Below are 24135 nucleotides of genomic sequence, written 5' to 3' on the forward strand. Positions count from 1 at the left end.
CCAAATCCAGAGCAGGGAAATGCACAAAGTGCAACTAAAATACTTTCTAAACTAATCAGTTATACACAAACTAGTATTTTTTTTACCTGAAAAACTTTTAAACTGTGTGGATACGATTCACGCTGTCATTAACTAGAATTCTGACCACTACACAATTAGCTGAGAAGGAAAACACCACACCCAAACATACATTTAACAGGATATATTTTTTAAATCATTTCTTCATTAAGGTTTTTAATGCATGTGTACATGAAAATTTATATTAAAAAATTAGAAAGGAAAAATCTCGTTTGTTTAGAATAACTCTGAAGTGCACAAATATTGACAAAAGCTAACAGAAAAAAATACAGCTCTGCTTTTTTATTAAGTAGTGTTGCAATTACTTAGAGCTGGCAAATAAACGCAATCCTCTGAGTTTTAGAGATTCTCACAAAAAGGACAACATTTTATTATATACATAGTTCTGATGTGCAAGTATGCAATCAATATGTACACTTACATTCCTAACTGTTTACATCATTCTAGAGTATTCACAGTAGAATCAAGCTTAAGGTTAGAAATGTGAAAAGGCCATAACAGTGAAAGAAAAAAATAAAAATCGAGATATGCCTTGGGATTTTAAGACATTTTCAACTACTTGTTAATAGATTTCAGATGACTAAGCTAGAATTTAATTTTGTAACAGACTAAAAATATAGTTGTTTTTAAATAAATGGTAACGCAAGTATGCTTTTTAAATGGTTTCACAGATGGCAGTATTACCACAAGCGTTATTAATCAGTCTTCTGATTTTTAAGCACTAATACTGACCAGAGCGAGCTTGCTTGCTGAAAAGCTGCTGCAACCATCCCCATATCTGTAAGTGACTGTGTTTGTCATAGTTTTGCATATTTATATGCAATTCCATACCTACTTCGCTCTTATAAAAAGAAAACCAGTTTTCTTAACCCACGCTACTTTATGTGGCCATATCCACTGCTCGCTGTTCATAAGAAGTGTAAAAGAGAATATATGCAGCTGAGGATTTCACAGATGATGCTGAGATCTCAGATACTTCATGGTCATCAAACTTAAACCAGCGTTGTTTTGAAGCATTTTTGCAGTAGGCTGTATAGTGCCCTCCATCCAACCCACCATAGTGATTCTGCAAGAGGAAAAGGAAAGAATTAATGGCCTTCAAAGCTGCCATCTCTTCCCTGGTTACGGAAATAAATTAGAATGTGAGATTTTTACAGAATACCAATCATTCTTTTTAGAATGCAACTTCATCTGCAGCCCAGGTAGGCAGCCTGGAAACCCAGATGAGTCACACACGCTAACCCAAGTCTTGGCACAAAGACCAGCTGAACTTTGAAATGTGACGTGGTTACTTACTGATACTGAAAACAGATTGTATCTCTTCAAGTTATTCTTTGGACCAATAACATACTGTGAAAGGTCAAGAGTTTCCAATGGGAAATCTACAGAAGTTTGAAGCTTTTGCTTCCATCTTCCATCATAGGAAAATCTAGAGAATTAAAAAACATCATTATCAGTTACAGGTTCTTGACAAGCAATTTAAGGATGTTAAGCATGTTTGTTTCCCCGTCAACCAGGACGTGATCTCAACTGAAGCATTTTGCCCCAGATTGTGTTAATGCCTGCACATATGTTTACTAGCACAAATGAAAAGAGATTACTTGTAAAAGTGCTTCGTCCAGTAAAACGGGCATCAGATGAAAATAAAATTCTTGCAGCGTTACAACTGGAAATACATCCGGAGCTTCCTCTAACTAAAAATGGTTAGCTATTACACTGGGTCAATCTCCATCGAAGCCTCATCACTTCGTCCTAATTAATTTTCCCCCATCACCATTTCCCTTACCGTTTCAAGTGCACAAGAAGAACAGGTGGTAATTTCCAAATTTCTATCTTTTTCAAAGAATCCCTCCGAGTTTTGCAATGGCTACAGTAAAATCTATTGTTATCAGTGAGCTTTTCCTCTTTGGAAAACAACCTAAGGCATTCCTAAAACAAAATACAAACACAGATTGTGAAGGGCAGGTGTTTAAGAAAGTGAAGCAAAAATGTTTGTTTCCTATTTGGTTGTTAACCTGCATCAATTATCTGTGTGCTACATTTCATTCATCTGTGGAAGTAAATTTTACTGTGTATACTAATTAGCTGCAAGTCCTTCAAAATATATCTACAATATTTTGTTTAAAAACACGAAGTATTTATACTATGACTTACAAAACCAAATACTATACATGTTTTTTTCTGCTACTGTGGCTTAAATATTTCCATCCTGCTTTTATTTCAAAACTTTTAATGACCTATTTTTTTTTTTTTTCACTTGAGAAGAATTAAAAATAATGACGGCTCAGATCTGTTAATCTTTCAGGTTACTGTAAATTAAGGTGGAATATTGACCAACCCCTTCAACAAAAGGCTGAGCAGAAGCAACATCGTAATGAAGTCACAGAGAAATGTTTTTACTTCAAGAACTATTTTCCTCTAGTGCCAGCGTACCTGCAGCGTACATCTACTAGTGGACGCAAGCGGTAACGACAAATACATGAAAGCCTCAAAGGTCCGGGACTTCTTGTGACATGTAAGACACTGCACTGTAGACTTGAACTGGCCTTGAAAAAGTGCCACAATAATGGATTCATTGAGCTGTTTGTGTTTGTGCCAGGCTAGTTCTGCTGCTCTGAAGTCATCAAGATGATCATTGTTTTCTTCCTTGTATCTTTTCCTGTTGTCAGCCTGGATAGCAGAAGTTTAAATATCATAGCCATGTATAAACATAGATAAAAATAGAAAGTCTCATCTATGGGCAAGCATACTATTGAATATTTGCAAGAATATTTAAACATGTCAGTCTAGCCATCCATTTCTTATCTAGTTAGGCTTCTTCCATTACTCCCTTCAGTACCTCTTATGTTTCAAACTAAATTCTACTTCAATTCTTGAATTCCTTCTATACAAGGTTACAGTAACGTAATCCTCTTATGAAATATGAAGGTCTTTTTAAAATTTATTTCTCTTGATCATTTGACAGATGTATAATTTGTTACAAGTGTATTGCTTACTTTATTTAGGTCTTCATGCAAGCCATCCATTAGAAAGAGAAGCAATTCTTGAGAGTCCTGTTGGCTGTATCCTGCAAATTGGTCATTAATCTTCCCAATTGTAATTTTAAAGTCTTTTGGACTGATATATTTATACTGTCCTGTCCATAAAGCTTTCATTATTACACCAAACTCTTCAGCCACTTCACCTTTATGCCCCAGGAAATTTGACCTTGACAATTAAACAGACAAAAAAAAGAGTGAGTCATTCAAATAACTTTTTTTTAAATATTATTGTTATTAATTGAAGATGTTATCCCAATTTCAAAGTAATTTGTTTAGACCAAGAAAAACTGGCTGTTAGACTGAGTTAAAATTTTTGTCTACTTTGGCACTGTAATTTGGTGCCATATTCAAGGCTGGACTGATGGAAAGTACAGCTGTTTCCAGCTGATTTGTAAACTGCTATTTAAATATCCTGTTTGGTTTAGGAGACACTAGTACGCTTACATTTCGTAATGTCGTAAGCACAGTTTAATTAAGTGTTTCCAGTAAAATCTATCTTGTCACACACGTGAATTTTGAAAATGTCAAGACACTTAAAAATTAGCATTTGTCTCTTTTTAGTTGGGTTAAGGGGGTGTGGGGGGGTTGTTTTTCTAAGTGACTTCTTTGAATTAACAATTGTAAAAGTGATTTTTTTTTCCTTCAATTGTAAATTAAAGGATAAGAATAAGAGATTGTTACCTGTTAATATCATCTTGATACAAGTTTCTGTTGAAATAATCGGCCAGGTGAGGTGCGTTGCACAGACACTGTAATATGGAATTCATATAGCAAGTGTTCCCTAGATTACGAAGTCCTGTAAGAGCTGGTCCCGATCCCCCAAACACAGGATTAAGATTCCGAATTTGTGATGCAGAGAGTCTTGAAATTTCTGCCTTAGTGTGACAGACCGGTCTGTAAGGATGAAATTATTTTTTTTAGGAGTCTCAGACTTGACAAGGCTGTGCACATAAGCTAACAGAACCACCCTCCCTCACAGGGAATGAGATATCCTGGCACAAGATGTCACCAAATGCCATCGTGTAAGACCAGTCAATGCAATAGAGAGAAATCCATCTACACTGGCCTATAATGAGACTGAGTTCTAGGCTCCATCAGTTGTTGGTTTGTTTGTGGTTTGTTTGTTTTTGTTTTTTTTAAATTCACAGATGAAGAATTAGCTGTTGATTTAACCCAGTTTAAAAACTGAAAACTGCTTTTCCCAAGCTGTCAGAAGACCGGCATTTATTACATTAACACAAATGCCACAACTTAAAAAGCAACTATTTTCCAATTACACTGTGACCTCTGAAATTCATAACCATTACCTTAATTCTCAAAAGGTAACTGCCCTATACATCGAACTTCTAGCAATGAAATGTAAGTCTATCAGTCTTGCATCCTTTCAAACCTACTTAGAAAATATTAATGAATTTCAGTTGATTAACCACAAAGGAAGGCCTATACGCTATCATATCGCATGAGCTGTGGTGTAACTTATCGTACATACTTATTGTCACGATTGACTGCTGGGGTTACAGGAATTCTTTTCTTCTCTTCCTCCTGAATGGCTTGGGTTATATCTGGGGAAGAGTAGGAGCGCTTCAGTTTGGAGTGTTCTCTTTCTCGTTCAACAGTCACCTGTGGCTTGGGTTTGTGAGTTGGAGGGGTTGATGGAGGTGTGGATGAAGGAGCCATTTCTGGTGGATACATATGAACAGTATTTGTTGGCGAGTGATAGTAACGAAAGGTTCCAGTGATTGGATCCAGAAACTTGGGGGAAGAAAAACAAATTGTTTCAAAAACAAGTAGAAATCCATCATTAACTAACTTACCTATTTTTAAACTACTGCGAGAACAGTGCATGAGTTTTTCAAACATCCAGACATTAACAGTCATGACTGGTCTCAATACTTAAGGGATTAAATTTACTGGAAGGCACCACTTTATAAACAAAATGTACATTAAACAGCAACTGCTTAGTACCCAAAACAGCAGATGAGCTCTTGTAGTTTCATGACAAATAATGTTAAAATAACTGTGGAAGTTGAAGAGGGAATAACAAAAAAAATAATTAAATGAGCTAACTTAGAAATAAGACACAACTGAAATGTATTACAAAACTGCACAAGGCAATCTGATTATAACATCAGAATAGCAAGTTACCTTTGCCCAGCCTGCAGGCAGTCCTGGTATTATCCTTCCCATTTCTTCACTTCGCGCTCTCATTAATGGCTCTCGCTGAGACTAATAAATAAACAGAAATATAAGGTACGTATAGGTACTTATGCAGAGCAGCAAGCTGCCTGTGACTTTCCCTATATAGTTATGTGATTTAATGTCAACCAGTTCAATAAGAAATCCTTAATTATAGCTGGAAATACAATTTATTGTAACAGTAATACAGTACTACTACAGTGTATCACTCAATCTAAACAAAACTCATTTGTTGACATGCTCCAGGAAAAAAAAAAAAAGACAATTCAGGCTCACAAAAGTCTGAATACTCAATGTTTTCTCTAAAGAAGCTACTTTATTAGGAATATGTGCTTCTGTTAAACACATACAGATGATATTTTCTCCCTTTCAAAGCGGTATGCGAAGGTGTATGTGTGAGATGACGAACAAGTGTGGAATGCTTGTTAATGCCATTACAAACATACGAAGATTTCTAGTGAAACCTTAAAATATTTTTTTTCAGATGAATACGACAAATGGAGAAAAGCAAACGAACAGCTGTAAACATGGCATAGTCTTTTCTTAAGATGATGACTTTAAAAATTGAAATGAGGTGGAATGTAACATAATATAATAACCATAAAGCATGTGCGCTTGATTGGTTTTGTCTACATACAACACATTGTATTTACTTTAAGTCTTTCAGTATCTTGTTCAGAATCCTCTCTAAGGGGTCCTGGCTTTTGAGCTCCACTGTCTGGTAGTCCTTTAACCCCAGTTTGCTGTAAAAGATTTGGAGAGAAGGCTTTCAATTTTCATTGGGAGTGTCAGTAAAGAATGCTGATAAAGCAAAATAGGGAAAAAGAGCTATATTTTCTTTTTTGGTTGTTAAATGCGCGTGCCACAAAGAAGTGGTTAGAGCAGGTATCTACACATTGTGTTTATTCTTCCTAGTCTACACTACAGGCACTTTGCTGGAACAGCCTTTGTAGCTGAATGCTGCATCACATAAGACAGTCTGTTACGTAGTTTCAAGAGCTCAGAAATGAAGCACAGAAGTTCCACCTACACTACTTTACCCTCTATAAAAGCTGTGGGGTTTACTATTTGTTTTTAAGTGAAAGACTTTTTCCCCCCTTTATGGCTCACTGTGATAAAGCCTCTCATGAAAAAGGCAAACTGTGAAGCCAACATTATGAATTTAGTTTATAATGGGCAGTCATTTTGGGATTATGTGAAGTTGCTCTGTCAGTCAAACAAAAGCTCAAGCATGACTGTGCTAAGATTGCCCAGGAAGATTTATTTTGACTACCTTGTGCATCTGCATTACACAAGCATCAAAGTTTGGTCACATAACAACTGCAGTTGCAAAGGGAGAGAAAAATATCCTAATGCATGTTCCTGAGAAACAGTTTTAAAGACATCTGTTCTGTTATGAACGCAGCTTCACAATTGGCACCTGTTTCATGATCAGATGATTTTTACACTCAGAAATTTTGCAATTTGTTTTCAAGAATCTGAGGAAAGAAGGAACTGTGGCACCCCCCAAGAGTTGGAACTGGACTGTTCTCAGCAAAAATACTAGATTAGGGTTTTGCTTTGCCTCCTATGCCAGTCAACAATATCCTGTTATATCAGCATCTATGCAGCTGGGGGCACTAAAGGGTTTATTATGATAATTCTGTCCCTATCATGTGTTACAACAGTATAATATACAGCACTGGGCTGGTATAAGAGATAAAATGCCACCATGCCTCTATTTTTGAAACAGAGGATTGCAGTCTATGACCCATCCCTTCTAGCTCCACATCAGTGGGAAGTTTTATTATCCTGTAGTGATGCCATGCTGCCCACCTACAAGCAAGAATTGAGGCTGTCTTGCAAAAAATAAATAAATAGTAACTATTTGTGTCTTGGTTTTAACTTTCTTGTTACATTTATGTAAAAATGGCCTAAATAAAAATCCAATGATGTGTTTAAAATTTCTAGATTGATACTAGAGTATGCACTCACGAATCATCCTGAATAATTACTCCATATTTGGTGATGATTTTGTCTTTCACTAACCTTGCCTGGAACAGTCACAAAGGTCTGAGGTGTGTCACCCAGTGCGCGTCTCTGTGTTTCTGGTGTTCGAGTTCCCTTTTCTCTTTCTTCCATAGATATTCTGTCAGTCTCAATCCTTTTTGCACCAATGCTTTCTAGTTCATTTTTATTTTGCTTTTTTGCTTCTATCGCTTCTTTGCGTGCTCTTTCTTGTTCCTTTTGCTCCTGATCTCTTTTTACTTGCTCATCCTTCTCCTTCTGTTCTCTGTCCTCTTTGGATTGCTGTAGCTTTTCTTTGTGTTCCTTTTCTTTCTGTTCTTCTTTTGCTTTTTGTTCTTGTTCTTCTTTTTCTCGCTTCAGTCTCTCTTTCTGTTCTTCTTGTTGCCTCTCCCGAAGTTCTTTTTCCCGTCTGTTTTTCTCTAGTAGGGCAGCAGTTTCTGCATGTACACGACTCTTTTCTTCTTCTGTCAGAATGGTCTTTGCATCACATACTGGCTTTGTGGACCGGTCTGGAACTATTCGTCCATTCTCAACAGGCTGGCTGTCACTCACTGTACTTTCAGGTTTTGGTCTGTCATCATCAGGAATTTTTAGTGAAGGCTTTTTAGTACGATCAACCTGTAACACAAAGCGTAGGACAAGAGTTCACTACAGCTATTACTGCTCTGTTAGCTAAGCTGCTTCTAAGTGAGATTTATAAAGGAATAAAGATGATATAAAGTTGACTTCTGCCAGAGAGATAGTGAACTTTCAATTTCATTAAATCTGGTAATTCAAATTGCTTGTTAGTAAAATGAGGTATTCACTTAACTTACAGGTGTGAGATAAGAATCAATAAGCCCTACAGAATCATAAGGACACCATTAAGCACTGATTACTACAACTCCTTATTTTCAAGCTTCCCAAGGTGAACATTTTAGAGCAATCAGGCAGCCTAATCTGGGCTTGGCTCTCTCAATCATGTGACAGAGCATGTGATTAAGGCAGAACTGCTTGATGGGAAGACATATTTAAGAATGACTTATGATCAGACCTAGGAGAGCAAGTTGGTTTTGATGCTGAAGTAGAAGCTCTGAAGAAATAAAAGCTAGTCTAGTTCAGGAAAGAACAGAAATAAGGTTTAGGGTCCCTTAGCTGAAATCTGTATTAAAGGCGCTATCTAAAAGGGTGAAAGTGAGGAGTTTGACTTTAGCCTCGTCTCCCAAGGAAAATATTATTTTAGTGTGATGGCACAACAAAGGTGTTTTTAGTTTTAACCCCATGAAATAAAGAAATGAATCCCTGTACTTTCATGACTAGGACAAGAGTGACAAGCCACCTAAATGTTTTATTTGAAGGAAAATCCAGTTGCTGGAAAGGATACTTCTGGAATAGCCAAGGTAAGCCATGGCCTAACTGTACTCCCTGTATTTCATCATATGTATGTTTTGAGTAGAAAAGCTGGCTTACAGACTTTCTGAATTAATGAACGATCACTGACCTTCAATTTCTCAGGTGCTCGTATAAAAATATTCATTAAAAGCTTTGCAATTATGTTAAGTATATTCAGTTTCATAAAGTCCTGTAGATTAGTTACCATGGCTTCACAGACCACCAATAGTCTCTTTACCAATATAGCTGCATCCAAGGCTTAAACAAATACTGAGTATGTTTCCTTATGGATTTAGGCTTCTGCATGTGGTGGGTCTCTAATAGATTAACTGTATACAAACTCTGGAAAAAAAAAAGAAACACAGCTTACCTCAGGGATACTTCTTGTAATTGATACTGGATTAACTACAATTGAACTGTCAGATTTTGGAACAGCAGCATCCTGTGCATTTGGTCTGTTAAGTGATTTTAGTCTCTCTTCCAAATTATCTCTGGTTTCTTCATTTTCAATCACTTCTGTTGGAGGTGGCTTTATAGCAACAACAGGTGGAACAGGAACTGGCTCTTCCAGAGATGGATACGTAAAATCCACTTTAGGAGAGAGGAGAGGAGGGAAGCATGAGAGAGCTCTTAAAACAAAAACACAAAAGCAAAATAACCCCCGCATTCCACCCCAAAATTTATATTTAGCCACAGCAAGGCTATCCCAAACGTATTTGAATGAATTAAAGATATATCCAGTAATTCTAAACACTTGGGAGGGAGGGGCGTTCATCCTTTATACTTACAAGAAACAGTCACTGCTTCACTCCTGCTATGCTGGGGTGGAGTTACTTTAGCATTTGTTGTGTACTGGGGAAAACAAAGGAGCCAATTTTCATAACCTCCTTCTAGAACTAAAGGTTCATTCTGCAGTATAGTTTTGCTTTCCCACTATAAGAAAAAAAAGTTTGAAATTAAATTATTTAAAAATAGAAAAGAAACTTTTACATCTTAACAGTGTTGTTGAAATTTCTGTGTCTAGTCATTACATTGAGACAGGTTATTTTTGAGATTTTTAAATAAGAACTAAACAGGCTGCAAAAAGCCTTTGGTGAACAGGAAACATCTTTGTGTTTGGAGAATACCCAACACAGTTAGGTTCCTGGATCCACCTACAACAGGGTCTGATACTTCAGGTAATGGTCCTCCATGCAGAAAAGTATTTTTATTATAATATTTGTTTCTGTTTATCTGGTAAGTTTGCTGAGTGATTAGGGGCATTGGCTTTAGAAAGGATAACATTAACTTTCTGAAAAACCTTTGAGAGTTCAGGCTTCAGACTGCCCTCTTCCTGAGGATCTCAGTATTAGAACGTGAACAAGGCACAGAGGCTCAGAGAATATTCTGTAAAGCAATAAACAGGGAGAACTGCCTGAACTATCTCTGAACCCCAGTCGCGAATGCTTAGGTAACAGAAAGATATGTAGTCTTTCACAAGAGCCACCTATATAAAGAGTAGGAACAACACAGCCATAGCCAGAGTTCTGACTCAATATTAAGCAGATGCTCAACATTTTCGAGTCTATAAGCTCCCTGTGCTGATGAAGCTCAAATTTAAATTGCTGTTTCTCTAAAAGTTATATTCAATAATGCAGAAAAACTAACCATGCTGAAAATATTGTCTCCTTCACCAAAACCCTTTCATTCTAGGAAGTGCCTGACTGATAGGACTGCAAAGAAGCTAGCCGCCTTCGGCCTGCCTATGCAGGGCTGCTGGTTCCCATTAGTAAGGAATTATAGCTGCTAATACAGGAAAGAGGGTGACAATGTTTCTGGCAAACAGTACTAAGTCCTTTCCTAAGTAACTCCATCAGCCAAGAACTATGAACTAGTTGTTGAGGAAGGGAGTTGAATCATTCTGCTGTTCACCTATTTAATACATTATATTGTCCTCTACTAGAGCATAAGCGTGGCAATGTGAAACTTCAGACTACGCTTCTGCTATCAAAATAAGCAGTCTTTGAAAACTACCAAGATGTTTGCCTAAAGCGTCATTAAGTCTTCCATAAACTTTGTAATTATAGATGCTTTAAGACCTTCTTATTTATTGAAATGAATTAATATAAAATGTGAAACTTGCTAACCTTAAAAAGTGCATCCTTCAGGCTCTGAAGAGTTGTTCCTAGCTTTAAGTCTTCGGCAGAACTAAACCAGTCTAGCAGTATAACGTAATCAAAGTGTCCTCTCCTCTTCCACGGATCTCTAGAATCCTCCGGGAGCCTAGCTTCAATCCAATTAGCAGTAACTCTGAAAAGTATTAACATACATTTAAAGACAAACACATAAGTAACATTTTGTCCAACAACATCCAAGCACATAAACATACATGGATTACATAAAATAAGTATGCTCTGGCTTAAACTAAGTACATATGAGAACAGAGCTGCCCAGATACACTTTATGTATCAGGGACTCCAAAACTAAGTGTAGAAGCTTTAAAAGCACATAATCAGTCAATTTATAAAAGCATAAAATTAAGTATTTCACTATCATTTAACATTACTTCATTATTTCATACCCAGGACTGATAGCTTCTTCTGGGACACTGATAGATCTTGGAATACAAGATTCCTGATAATCCTTCGATCTTCGAGCATCCATTATAATCAATTCAATATTTTTGTCCGACATCATTGCAAACAGTTTCTCAGCTGTGACTGCTCCTTGAAATACAGAAGTTATTAGATGTAAAAAGCTACATTATAAATGGAGATAGCTATTATCACATCTGACTGGTGCAATCAAGACTACAAACAGATGGAACAGAACAGGAGAGTCCCATAAAGGCATGGAGGTGAGACACTACAGAATAAACATACTGGACCTTTTGCTCCCGTTGCTGTAGTGATTAGCACCTCATCTGCTGAATTAGACAATATTGAACACTTCAGTGATAAACTAGCTTTTTGTGGTCTCATTTAAATCAAGCTATACAGGCAAGCATTTGTAATCTACATGCTGCAGATGTTCCTCTTCACTTAAGAACTCTAGAGACCGTTTTCATGTATTTATTATAGGAACAAAAACCAGAAGGTTGGGAGGGGAGAGGAAAAATTTTGTATTTAACTGAGAAAGCTGACACATTTCAGCCTTGCCTAGATTTTTTTTCTTATAATTTGAGAAGTTTTTCTTTTGACCACTTCAAGGGTTAATTCAGTTATTCAGCTGTTGAAAAACTAAGTACAGCTTTTTAAGTACAAGAGAAGTGATGAAGGCTGCAATACAGAGCTCAGTTAATTACTAAGTCACTATTACTGAAATGCAGGATACTAGAATTTCACCAAAATACTCTGACTGTGAAATAACTCGTTAAAAGAATTGCAACTGCTTAGGTGATAGGTGCATAGTCATATGGAGATCTTTTTCACATCTGTGTGAACATTGCATCTCTTACCACTCAAACTGTCAGACTGATCCTTTCTTTCCAGTGAATGCTTCCTCTCACCATTAATCTGTGTTGTAAGGAAATAAAAAACAAGCAAAACAATGTTAGTTTAATATCTAATACTCAGAACCAAAGTGGCCAACAAACACTGACTCTCATAGAGCTTGAAGGAAATTGGTCAGTCTGTAAGCCACAGGAAGAAATGTAGAAAAAGGAAGCTGCTTCTGAAGATGTGTTGGCCAAAGTACTAAAAATGCTGCCCTACCTAGACTGAAAACAGTTAAAAATGCAATATAACTTAGGACGGCATCATCTGCTAGATGAAATCTGTGGAGTATTTGCAGAGAAATTAGTTTCTTTCCGCAGTGAAGTGAAAAGTGAGCCGTCTCCTAAAGAGGACGCGTTATGCATAGCATCACCTTGTTACCATTACAGTGGGTTTCTTACACTAGCTATAGAATTTCAATTTACAAAAACCCCTAGTCTATCTTATGCAAGACTTGGAGGTTGGTAGGACTCAACATCTTACAAAGAAATGTCAAAGAAGCGTTGCGGGGAGTGTAAGCTATTTTAAAAAAAGCAACATGATTCTGAACTGGAAATAGCTACTAGTAGAGATGAAATGCTAGATTAAAACTGAATTAGAGAGTTTGTAAACATCTTCAGTTACCCTTTGGCTTTTTCCTTTGGAATCCACAGCACTTTCTGAGGAGTTTTTGGCTGAAGTCTTTCCATCATCTTTTGGTTCTTGCTTTTTCTGCAGCTCTTGTCTGTCTCTCTCTTCAAGTTTTTTCCGAACTTCAGCTTCCTCATATCTATTGGGGAGAAAAAAAGGCCTTTTTTTTTCCCCCAGTATCATGTTATTGGCTGGCCTTGTTTAATTAACATCAGAAACATCAAATCTTCAGGAGGAAAAAAAAAAAGTATTCAAAGTTTAAAAAAAAAAAGTTAAAGTTCTGACGATTTTTGTATTTCTAACAAACCCCATTTTCTTCCATGACTGCATGATATTATTTCTCCCCCTCTTGAGTTGTTTTTCCTATTCTTCAATCCTGTTTTGGGTCCTATTTATAGCCACTGCTCCTAAGGTTAACTAATTATTTTGTCCCCTTTAAACCTGGGGTCATGCTTAGCTGTGGTATCACTAAATTTAATAGTTTTTTCATTTCACAGAAGAAAGAGTAAGCGTTGGTGACTTACAGGTAAACTTCAATATTTTATAACAATCATCCCAGGTATTTTATTTGGTTTTGCAACAGAGCTAACAATAACAGTTAGGAATAAGTTAGCTCAGTTATCTAAATTTCCTTCTTCTGAGAAGTCAGATCAGAGCTACCTATACGGTAGCAGTCACCTTCATGATGTAAGCTGACTATAATACTGATGGCCTCACCTGTGTCCCTGCTGTTTCTTTCAAACACTGGGCTTACAGTGAAGTCAATACAAGAATCATGTATTCTCGAGAGCTTTGGTGCACCTAGGTCTTGCATACAGCTGCCCTCTTCTAAAAGCCTTACACTTTAAAATTACCCTCCCAGCCTTTTTCTGCTGTAAGGACAACCACAATATTGTAAACTGGGGACCTCCAAAGTACAGCTTTTAGATCACCAACTGCAGGTTTGTATCCTCACATCACTGTTAAATAGCATTCTATTACATTTAATATATCTGAGAAGCTTAATGGTTACTAGTGATCCATTAAAAAAAAAAAAAGAATGTTTTGAACTAACAACTTTGATGACTGAATCAAGCAGTGAAATATGAACACTGAACTGTATTAGTAATTGCTCATTTTAATCAGATGGTTCCTAATCAGGATTAAAATGACAACAACAATACAGCTGTATTTCATATCAAGAGTACTATGTTAATCAACTAGATCATTAAATCAAATTGTGCCTCAAAGTCTACTCTGTTAATTGGCCACTAATAGGATGAAGGCTGCAGGCCTGTAATTTTATTTTTTAAACAAGCTTCTTGATTTGGCAAAGGCATCACAAGTTAGAAGAGCATTTTGTTCTCATCTGGAGTTAACGGCATTAAAGCATACTTCAGATTTTAATTTAATTCAGTTAATATGGAATACTTATCCATCAATTTCTCATTTACTCCTTTGAAGCACATAGGTCATTCATGTAGGTATTTCTGCTCCTACACAAATGATGTTTCAGCAGCTCCGCTTTTAGTTAACAATTAACATTTAAACTATTTGCTGGCCTACTGCCTCGAGAAGGAATTATACAAATAACTTCCCTGAAACCACTCCTGTAGTTACACAGGAGTCACATTTCATTTTTATTACCTTCAAATATATAGACATTTTGCCCAGAGTAGTGGAAAGTTATTAATTATGTTGACTTTCAAAACTCCGTTTCTTTCATAAAAAGCCAAAAGTTACTAAACAAGTCTCTAAATAATTTTGGTTTTCTGTAACTCTGTCAGTGTTTACTCTTGCAGTGAATTTGTAGCTCTCTTGAATTGTAAGACTCTTAACTAAAAATAAGGAAAACCTAAAGATTGTTTCATGCATAGTATCATGAGACACCTTTGGAAAGTCTCTTTTCATATATGTGTAACTACACTCTTATTTCCTCGTTCACCTAAACTAACTTTTTGGATACTTTGAACGGTGCTTTCCCAATAATACTGGGGAGACGGGGGGCCGCATGGGAAGGGAAATGTGTCTAGCTGTAGGGAAAGAGTTGAAAGAGTGAGAAAGGGGTGAAAAAGATAGTTGCTAAGGATGGGAAAAGCAGATGGGGCTGGAAGCAAGACATACTGCACTAAATATCACCTAAAGATAGATTCTACCTTACAACTTCTTAACGATGCAATTTCGTGGCTTATGGCACAAAGACATGTAACCTAACAGGTGTCTGCCTAGCTCCTTTACAACTGTCAGCATCAGCTCAGTTACATGATGGCAAAACCATGCACTTCCATATACACACCTGCATGTGGCAAAGCTAGAGAAAAGGTGTAGCAGCTAGCTAAAGAATCAAAAATGTGTTTTGTTAGTGGAAACTAAATCCACACTAGGAGGACTTTTTAACATATGTAAATATTAGGAAGAGTCATTAGTATATTTGGCTCCAGATGACCTTATGATGAAAAGGGTAAGGATGAAATGGCTCTTGATCACCTCTAGTGTATATACAGTTTATGTCTTGTGGTTTCTTTTTATTAGTCATTAAACAAAAATAGGAGACAATATCAACAAATCATAGTTACCAAGAATTAAATGACAAAATATCGGACTATGAGGACAAAAATGATCTTTAATAAAAGACTTCTGTGGATTAATAATTTAAGCTCTCAAGTTTCGGGTATCTAAGGTCTACTCAAGTGCAATCCCTTACTACTGAATAGCATGAAAACCTGCAATTGCACATGTACAGGCTTCAGGTATAATAAATAATATCATATCTATTAACTGTATTCACGTACCTGAGTTTAAGGCTGTCTGAGAGTCTTTCAGCTTCTTCAATAGCTTTTTTTAAATTCGTAGGTCCAAGAATTGAATGAAAATAATCCTAAAATTACAAGCATCACCCCACATATTAATTGTACAGCTTAATAACACTTATTTCATTCATATCGAGAGGCACTAATGTACAGAGAATTGGTAGTATAATGATATTAATGCCAACAAAAGGAACTGTTATGAATCAAAATATTTTCCTCTCAAATGTGAGTTTGTAAGTAAAATGTTCTATAGCACTAATAAATAAAGGCTAGGCAAGGCAACTGCACCAAAAAAGTCTGAATGAGAAAGATGACAGAAATACCTTTCCCTGAAAAAATATTCACAGAGCTGACAATTTATATACCTTACGTGTATTAAAAGTAAACTGTAAAAGCAATTAACAATAGACTTTTCAAAAATAGGAAGGGAAAAATATAAGTGAGAGTTTACTTAATACTACTGTAATCCTTTGAATGTGCATTAGTGTTAATTAACTTCTAAGACATCGGTCAGAAAGCTTTTATACCTGTTGCTGCTTAAAATCAGGTCTCTTTTTAATGAAGTTATAAACAGTCACATATTTCATGTATAGGATGTAAGCTTTTTCTTCGTCTCGGTCCAATCTGCTTTCCTCGGCTGCCTTGAAAATCTTAAGGGCACTCTGCACATAACTGAAATCAGAGAGGAGTAAAGCACGTGATTTTTGACTTGTTCCCAAACACCTTTTCATTACAAGATGCCATTTTAAGTGTTCACAGCCTCTGCCCATATACTAAGTGTTTGATTTTACCACCTTAATATAAGGCTTTCATTAAACAGAATTATAATCATGGTCCTCCAAATAATGTTTCTCTTTGCTAGTTGTTTACTAGCCTTATTTAAAATCTTCCATAATTAAATAGCATACTGAAATAGGGAAAAAGTACTTTTCCCTTCTAAAATATTTTTTTGAGAAAAAACTAATTCATAGTAAGACAAAACTAAGTCGTTGATTGTCTAAAAATGCAAGAGGCAAAATATGTTCTGTTCCCACATTTGCTAACTTTTTATCATTTTTAAAAATTTGCATTTATGTAGCCTTTTCTCAAAGTACGAAACTTTCATGGGCATCATGCTATGTCCAAGTCATGTTTTGGCAGTATGTGAAGTTACCTTCTGTAGGCAGTTAAGCATATCCAATGTGATAGCTGAGAGATCTAGACTAAGACTGTCAAAGATTTTATATCTAACAGAAATAACTGAGGAAATTTAGATGCACTACATACTTGTTCTACAACTTGCTCAGCAGAGTAGCACTAATACTTCTAACATTAATCCAAAATCAACTTTTTAATATATATATATACCTCTTTGTACTCGTCTTTTCAGGTTTTATTTCTGTCTTCTTGTTCAGATCTTTCAATGAAGTACAGAGATATAGCTCCTTAGGTACAGATGCCACAGCAGGCATGTTAATGTTGTTACTTATGTCCCTTCTAGGATGGTACAGCTTCTTAGAAGTCTCTATCAATGTTTTTTCTGGGGGAAAAAAAACAATGTAGGGAGAGCCCAATTAGATTCCAATGACTTTTAATACAGTTATAGTTACCTGTATGGAGTTATTAGCTAATCTATCTCACTTCACGTGAATTAGCACTAGTATAAAACAATCTGGAACTTATGCAGTTAAAGTTTAAGCTATAATGAAAAATTCTAAATGTAATCTAATTGTAGGTAATGAATTGGAACTCTAGTATGTGATCTGGTCCACTACAATCTGGCAAAATCTTATTATAGTACTACAGCATCAGTACTTATCAATATACCTATGTCTTCGATGTTAGTCTATGTAACTACTATTAAAGTAAGAATTACTTACATAGAAAGATAAGTATATTTAAAGCAAAAAGGAAGAAATCTGTCACTTATTCTGGACAATTACTTGTAATACAGGCATAAAAGGAAAAAACTATTTTCAGAAGTCAAAGAAAACTTCTTAGCCAGAAGTTGAAGAATAATGTAGCTGCTTAAACTGCAACTATTTAAATGTTAATTATCCATAAGGGTCCTCTTGTATCAGTTTGTCATGGTTTAGGCCAAAATCCACTACTGGGGACCTGAGGGACCCCAGATGGGACCGACCGATGCTCCCCTCTACCCCTCTTCAAAGAGAGAGGCAGTTCTAAGTATTATTGATGCAAACAGTGGGTAAACAGTTAACAGTATAAATTAATCCCCCCAAAGTGATAGAATTATTTAAAACCACACAAGGTAATTTATCAAGAATGTTAGCAATATGTTGCTAACAGAGTAAAATAAAAAGAAAAGAAATAATGACTGAAGAATGTTCAAAAATCATCATATCCAGCAAACTTATTCAACTATAACACCAATAAGTATTATGAAAAAATAGCTGACTTCTCCATACTCTGAAATTAGTAATGGATAATTATTTTACCACTACCTTAGCACATACCTCTGCAAATACACACTACACCCATGGAAATGTGATGTCTCTTGCCAAGACATTAGACAAGCTCAGAGAAGGACGGTTGCTACTGTTAAGGCTGACTTGAAATTTCGTGGACTTACTGTAGGTCTTAAACTCCTAGGTGTCGTTGTCCTCCTGCTTTTATTTGGAAGTATCTTCCAGGTAGCCATGAAATAGTTAAACAGAGTTTGGCCAGAAGGAACTATTACCTCATCTTATCTAACATTCTGCATAGAGGAGTCCATTAAGTCTCATACAGATAGTCTAACTAAAAATCTTTGAATCTAATACACGGTAAGCTATTTTAGCCTTTGGGGGTAGCAAGGAAGGAACTGAGCTCCCTCTCAGGTGGTGGGTCATTAACGTGCTAGCAATATCAAAGAAATTCAGGGGAACTAATTAGAAAAAAGAGATGTTCAAATGATCCCCACAAATAAATTATTTCCTAGTAGTGAAAACCCACATGGCCTTTAATGAGATGAAGGTGTGGCATTTCCCTTCCTCCCTCAAGGTGATGATCACCATGACAAGTGCTACCAAAAAAACATCAGCCAGTGACCTCAAAAGGAGGTTTCACAGAACTGAATTGATCTGTAGCTAACTGCCACCAAGTGAGGTGGTCCTGATTTCCCTCCTGGTCTGGTACTTGTCCAGGCTCTCCTGAGCCAATTCAGCTTGCTGAAGAGGCACAATGGCTACACATCTTGTGGAAGGAGAGCAGCCGGGATGTGCAGCCAAGAATGAGAATCCAAGATGGGAATATGATCCGTTCCCATGACACATAGCTATTATTCTTTGAGATATCACTGCATATATAGTATCACTAGGTTGACTGTTCTTGGTCTAGGAACTGGTTATCAAATGTAGACACTAAGTTCTTTGGTTTAAGGTCTGGCATGCCAAGGTAGGCAAGCTAGGTAACTTGCTGCTTAAACATAGATGCTGTACTTGCTAATTGTCCAATTACACAGCAACTTTTCAAAGTTGATAAGCTTGTGTTCCTTAGGAGACTGATTTTCAGATAATTCTAGAAAGTAAATAATAAAGTTCTCAAACGCTAATTGTAATACCTAAAATTAATAATATATCCCCTACCCCACTTGTCTTAAACGCTGTCTTCCCCATATAAGGTGTCTTATGTTCAACTCTTATTTCAGGGAGATATTTAGGTGCTGACAACAGGGCAGAAAACTTATTAGAAGAATTGCATTCAGTAGAAACAAAACACACCCCCTGCCCTAAAGTAAAGGGCCTTTCCAATCTAAAAGCTTTTTTGCCTAAAACAACTACATACCTTTTACAACCTCATAGAACTACAAAGAAGGGCTTCAGTATTGCTTGCCTAATCATACCTTCAGAGCATGTCTTTACCTGACTTTTTTTTTTCCCCCCCTTGGAACTGTAAATAGACTTTTTCTTTGAAGCTAAGTCCTTTCCAAATATATCTTCAATGTTTGCTCTGTTATGTAACCAGTATTTTCTTAATCTTAAGTGGCAGCATTTGGTTGTGTTCTGACAGAATATTGTAACTAAATATGTCGTCCAAAAAAGATATGAATATAACATTACTGTGTATGTGTGCGTATGAGGGGAAAAAAACAAGATTATGTGGAAGATGAACCATTTAATGGAAGGCAAAAAGATGCCAGTAAATTCTCAAGTGTTGCTGATGCACCTTGATACAGGCAGTTCTGAAACCTCATCTATACAAATGTAGAACCAGCAGACAAAAGCAAAATCTGAGTTTTGACCAAGTACAAAAATTGGCTTTCCGTGTTTTCCTGCTATGTTTAGTAAGTCACAACTGCAGGTCTTTAAATTGCCAGACAAGTTCAATACTGAACTTACTTTTATTTTCTGATCTGAATAAATGTATATACCCTTTTCAAAACATGAGCTACTAACTACAGTATCTGATGAATGAAGTATTACTCTTTGACCTCTCATAGCACCATAATTCATACAATATTTTGCAGTAAAATGAGTAAGGATGGATTAGGAATAACATTTTCTAAAAAAAAAAAAAAAATAAAATAATCAAATTCTCAACAGAAGTACATACAGCATATATCATAACTTAATATGAGATTTCAGTTGCAGTTTCTAATTCATTCTTTTGTACAGAACTTTAACTATGGAACTATAACTAGCACTTTCAGTTTTATGCAGCAAAAATTCCCTAACTATAACCTACAGGCTGACCACTAGTTGCTGGTTGACTGCTCAGAGTCTTGCCTCAGAAGAACCCTTAAAACTCCTTAAGCTTCTGCTAAAATTTAAGATGTGCTTGAAGCTTGATTTTTTTTCCATTATACTCAAATGAATGAGTTTTTTTTTTTTCCCCTCTCTGAGCAGGCTTTGGGAAGACACTGATTTCAGAATCCAAATCATCTTCATATCTAAACATAGCCAGCTGATTTCAAAACTAAATTTTTGCAGATATCCAATTCCTAACAGACCTGGTCTCAATGGTTCCTCCAGCAAAGTCGCACAAATAAAGATGTTCAGGAGTAGTTAAATGCATGGAGATAGACCAGCTACTGCATGTTCTGTATGAGGTCTATATTTGTTTCCACTAGAGGAGCTGCAGTGAACTGTACTTTCTTCTCAGAATCACATCCATTTTATGAGGATAAACTCTTGCTGCTCCAGGCTGTATTGACTACATTATGCTCACTTTTGCCAAGCATTCCATTTCCCTCCACACTTATAATCCCCATATCAATACAATGGCAACACTGAAGCATCCCCCTTCCAATTATATATATGAATCTTCCATACATCTCTGAAGAAGAGAGAGATCTTTTTTCCCAACAAGAAAAGACAAGTGGGTCATAAAACCATAAATACAAGGGATTGAAGAAGCTGTGATGGCTAAATCTACTATTAGTCAACCCTATGAGGAAGAGGAAACCACCTATTTCAGATTTGCCAAGATCAAACTCAAAACCATGAATCTGTTTGGCACCCAGCTGAAGTATTATCTCAGGCTCCTTTTTCATACTTGGAATGCTGAAAACCAGGCCAATATCCCCAAAATATAAGGGAGGCCATGCTTGGATGTTTATGGGCATTTAAAACACTTAGAATGGATAGTTTTACACTGACAGGGAAACATACCTGTTGGTAACAGGTTTTTCGACATCTAATTATTATGCCTGTTTTACTAAGGATATGAGTAAGCTTTAAGTGGAATGACCATAGCAAGAACAACGCACAGAAGCAGTTATATTTCAAACAGCATACACTAACACAATCTGAAATAAACTGACATGCTAAGTACTGTGCATCACCAATTCAGGTATGCAATAAAGTACTATTCACCTACTTATTTTTGTCTTTAAGAGTTTCGCAAATGAGAAACAGGTTTCTCATGAGTATTAAGTTCTTCAGTTCTCTTGGAATTAAGTTTTACTGTCTATACTCTGTACACAATAAGTGGTTTTGTTACCAGTATCAAGTAGAGATACAGTATTTTAATATGACTGAACTATACACTCAATCAGCATATTTTTCTCTGTGAGCTCCCTAGCTTTCTTTCAGGCCTTGGTCCTGTAACATAATGTGCATAGGTTGATTATGACCGTTGGGGCTTCTTATAGCAAGGCCATGATGCTCACACAGAATACCCAAACTTTCATCATTTTGCTGGGTACCACCAGTCACCGTGGCAGTAACATGTTGCGGGTCCATCTCTGTCCACGTACCACCACGCCAAAACTACCTGCACTGCCAAGCTTGGGAACTACTCTTCACACAGTGAGAAAATCCTTTCTGACAGTTCACTCATCCAACAGTTTAACTGATGGGGAGGAAAGACACTACAAAGTTAAGTGGCTTAAAAAAAAAATAATAATAAAATGGTGACTTTTTACAGGAAGTTTGAAAGTTATTCAATCTAAGTAAGCACACAACTACCTTCACTTCTTAATTTAGATAAATGAAAATCTGCAAAGGTATGCAAACAGCATCGGTGATAAGAGGCCGGGAAGGTGACAGAAACCCTGAAACCTCCAAGTTTATAACGGGGCGGATAAAAACGCTGGGGCTGCCGGGTGCGGGAGCGGGCCCGGGACCCCGCCGCAGGCTGTGGCAGTCTCCATGACACCGCGGCTCCCCACCTCGCCCACTCCGGCCGGAGCGGCGCGCCCTGGGAAGCGCTGCTCCCCTGCCATCTTCCTCCGGCCGCTCCCGGGCACCGGGGCGGCTTCCCCCCGACCCCGCTCCCGCCCCACCCCCGGCCGGGCTGCGGCTGGGGCGGCCTGCCCAAGGTCACAGCGCCGGCACCGGGGCGGAGGGCTGCCCGCTCCCCGCCGGGCCGGGCCAGGCCTCATCCCCCCACCGCCCCGCGCAGCCACAGCCCGGCTCCCCGCGTCCTCCACAGCCCCTCGAGGGCCGCCTCCCCACTTGCGCGGCGGGGCCAGGCCCGGGGCTCCCCTCCAAGGGCGCCCACCCCCTCCCGCCGCGGCCGGAGGGGGGCGTGAGGCCAGCCCGCCTGCCCTGCAGGCCTCGCTCCCCCGGCGGCCCGGGCGCCGCCTCCGGCCAAGCGCGGCGGGCCCGGCTGCGTACTCACCGCCGCGGGGACTCGCTGTCTCAGCCCGCCGGCCCGGGGCAGGCCCATGTCCGATCGCGGCTGCCGAGGAGACGCTACGCGACCATGGCTGCTGAGGCGGAACTCGGCGGCGTCCCTCCCTCCCGGGCCTCCGCTCCCCCGCGGGGGCGGGGACTCTCGGCGGCCCTATCCGGGCGGCGGGGCCGGGCTCGGGCGGCGGCGGGAGGCGGGGGGAGCCTGGCGCCGAGCCGCTGTCCTGCGGGCCCGGCGGGGCGCGGCCGTGCTGTGCCGGGCCCCGCTCCCGCCGCGGCGCTCTCCCGGCGGCGGGGGTGGCTCTGGGGGCGGTGTGAGGAGCAGAAGGGTGAGGCAGGTCCCCTCCGATCAGCGCCGCCTGCCCTGGCTCCTCAGGGTGAGCCCTGCTGAGCGCTCGCAGTGAGCGTGGGGCTGCCCTCAGCCCCGTCCCGCCCGGCTCCGCGGGGCCGAGGCCGCCCTGCCCTGTGCCCTGGCAGCGCCCCGTGGGCCCGGCGCTTCCTCTCGGTTCCGGGCGCTTGGTGTTACCGGAGCCAAGGCAGTAAAAGCGGGCTCTGAGGTATGTCACGTTTTGTGACACCGTACCTCGGAGGTGGGGGGTACGTGCCAACCTAGGGCTCCATTTTGCCAGTGGAAATGTCTGGTGAACTGGAGCAGTTTCCTTAGGCTGCTTTGGGAAACAGGGAGGTCACAAAGCCAAACTGAGAAAGATGCCTGTCTCCATGTAGCCTCCCAAAATACTACCGATTCATTGCCCAGAAGGAGTAGTTGTACCACAGCACTTAGTGATACAGTAACATTGGCTGGTATTGGCTACATGAAAGGCTCAAACAATATCCTCCATCTCTAATTTGCAGTGCATATAAGTGATCAGGTGTATAAAAGATTCTCGGAGAAATGAGTGCAGCTCTATGTCTTCTATATTGTGCAATCACAGAGGTTAATACCAAAGTAAGCTGATATACTCTAACAACATTAAACTGAACTGAATAATATTAATAACACAATGCTCTTGTAAGTGCCTTTTTCAGAACTGCTTGATTTGTTTTAGCCAAGATGGGCCATGCCAGAAAGTTATGACAAGATAAAAGGAGTAAGTCCACTGATGTCAAACCTTGGGATATAAGTGTGCAAATTAATGTTGAGTATCATACTAGCTGCTCTCCAAACTGGACTCAAAGTGTCTCTTTTATTGCTTCTCTTATATGAAGAAATTGTGTCGTAAAATCTTTTGGTTGTACTTGTATGGGCAAACCCCAACCATATATAGAAAGGTGTCAGGGAGAACCTGCCTGTACAATCAGCTTTACCATATTCAAGAACTTGTTAAAACACGCTAACATGTTGACTGCATTATAATATGCTGTGGTGTTGCCTTAGGTTAAAACACATATCAGCATATATGTCACTGGTGAAGCAGTATTGAATAAAAAAAGATAATTTTAAATGTAGAAATCAGTGTGCTTTTTAATAGAATGTATTAGATTATTTAGTTAA

General features: G+C 38.5%; 1 protein-coding gene across 3 annotated transcripts; it reads right to left on the reverse strand.

Moving 5' to 3' along the window:
• Positions 1–193: 193 nt before the first annotated feature.
• Positions 194–22730, reverse strand: USP8 (ubiquitin specific peptidase 8). Of its 3 annotated transcripts, none has more exons than XM_082488545.1 (20): positions 22630–22730; positions 16933–17104; positions 16113–16257; positions 15568–15653; positions 12791–12935; positions 12130–12187; positions 11254–11395; positions 10820–10982; positions 9482–9626; positions 9064–9284; positions 7344–7940; positions 5969–6058; positions 5265–5345; positions 4609–4871; positions 3801–4013; positions 3075–3285; positions 2512–2748; positions 1865–2007; positions 1375–1507; positions 194–1144 (listed from the first exon to the last, which is right to left on the reverse strand). In XM_082488545.1, the coding sequence occupies exons 2-20, from the start codon at positions 17034–17036 to the stop codon at positions 959–961; spliced, it is 3363 nt and encodes a 1120-aa protein (XP_082344671.1). In that variant the 5' UTR covers positions 17037–17104; positions 22630–22730; the 3' UTR covers positions 194–958. The 3 variants fall into 3 exon arrangements, with proteins under 3 accessions (XP_082344671.1, XP_082344670.1, XP_082344672.1); XM_082488544.1 differs by having other exon boundaries at positions 11254–11398; XM_082488546.1 differs by lacking the exon at positions 5969–6058 and having other exon boundaries at positions 11254–11398.
• Between the last annotated feature and the right edge of the window lie 1405 nt (positions 22731–24135).

Source organism: Vanellus vanellus (assembly GCF_965231255.1).
Source record: "Vanellus vanellus genome assembly, chromosome: 11".
NCBI classification, from domain to species: Eukaryota; Metazoa; Chordata; class Aves; order Charadriiformes; family Charadriidae; genus Vanellus; species Vanellus vanellus.

Coding starts and splice junctions, on each gene's coding strand:
- USP8 (XM_082488544.1), bottom strand. CDS start 17,036: ATGCCTGCTGTGGCATCTGTACCTAAGGAGCTATATCTCTGTACTTCA. Junction 9,627..10,819: donor TGAAGGATGCACTTTTTAAG/GTTAGCAAGTTT, acceptor TTTTTCTTATAG/TGGGAAAGCAAAACTATACT. Junction 4,872..5,264: donor TGCCTGCAGGCTGGGCAAAG/GTAACTTGCTAT, acceptor TCTTCCCCCAAG/TTTCTGGATCCAATCACTGG.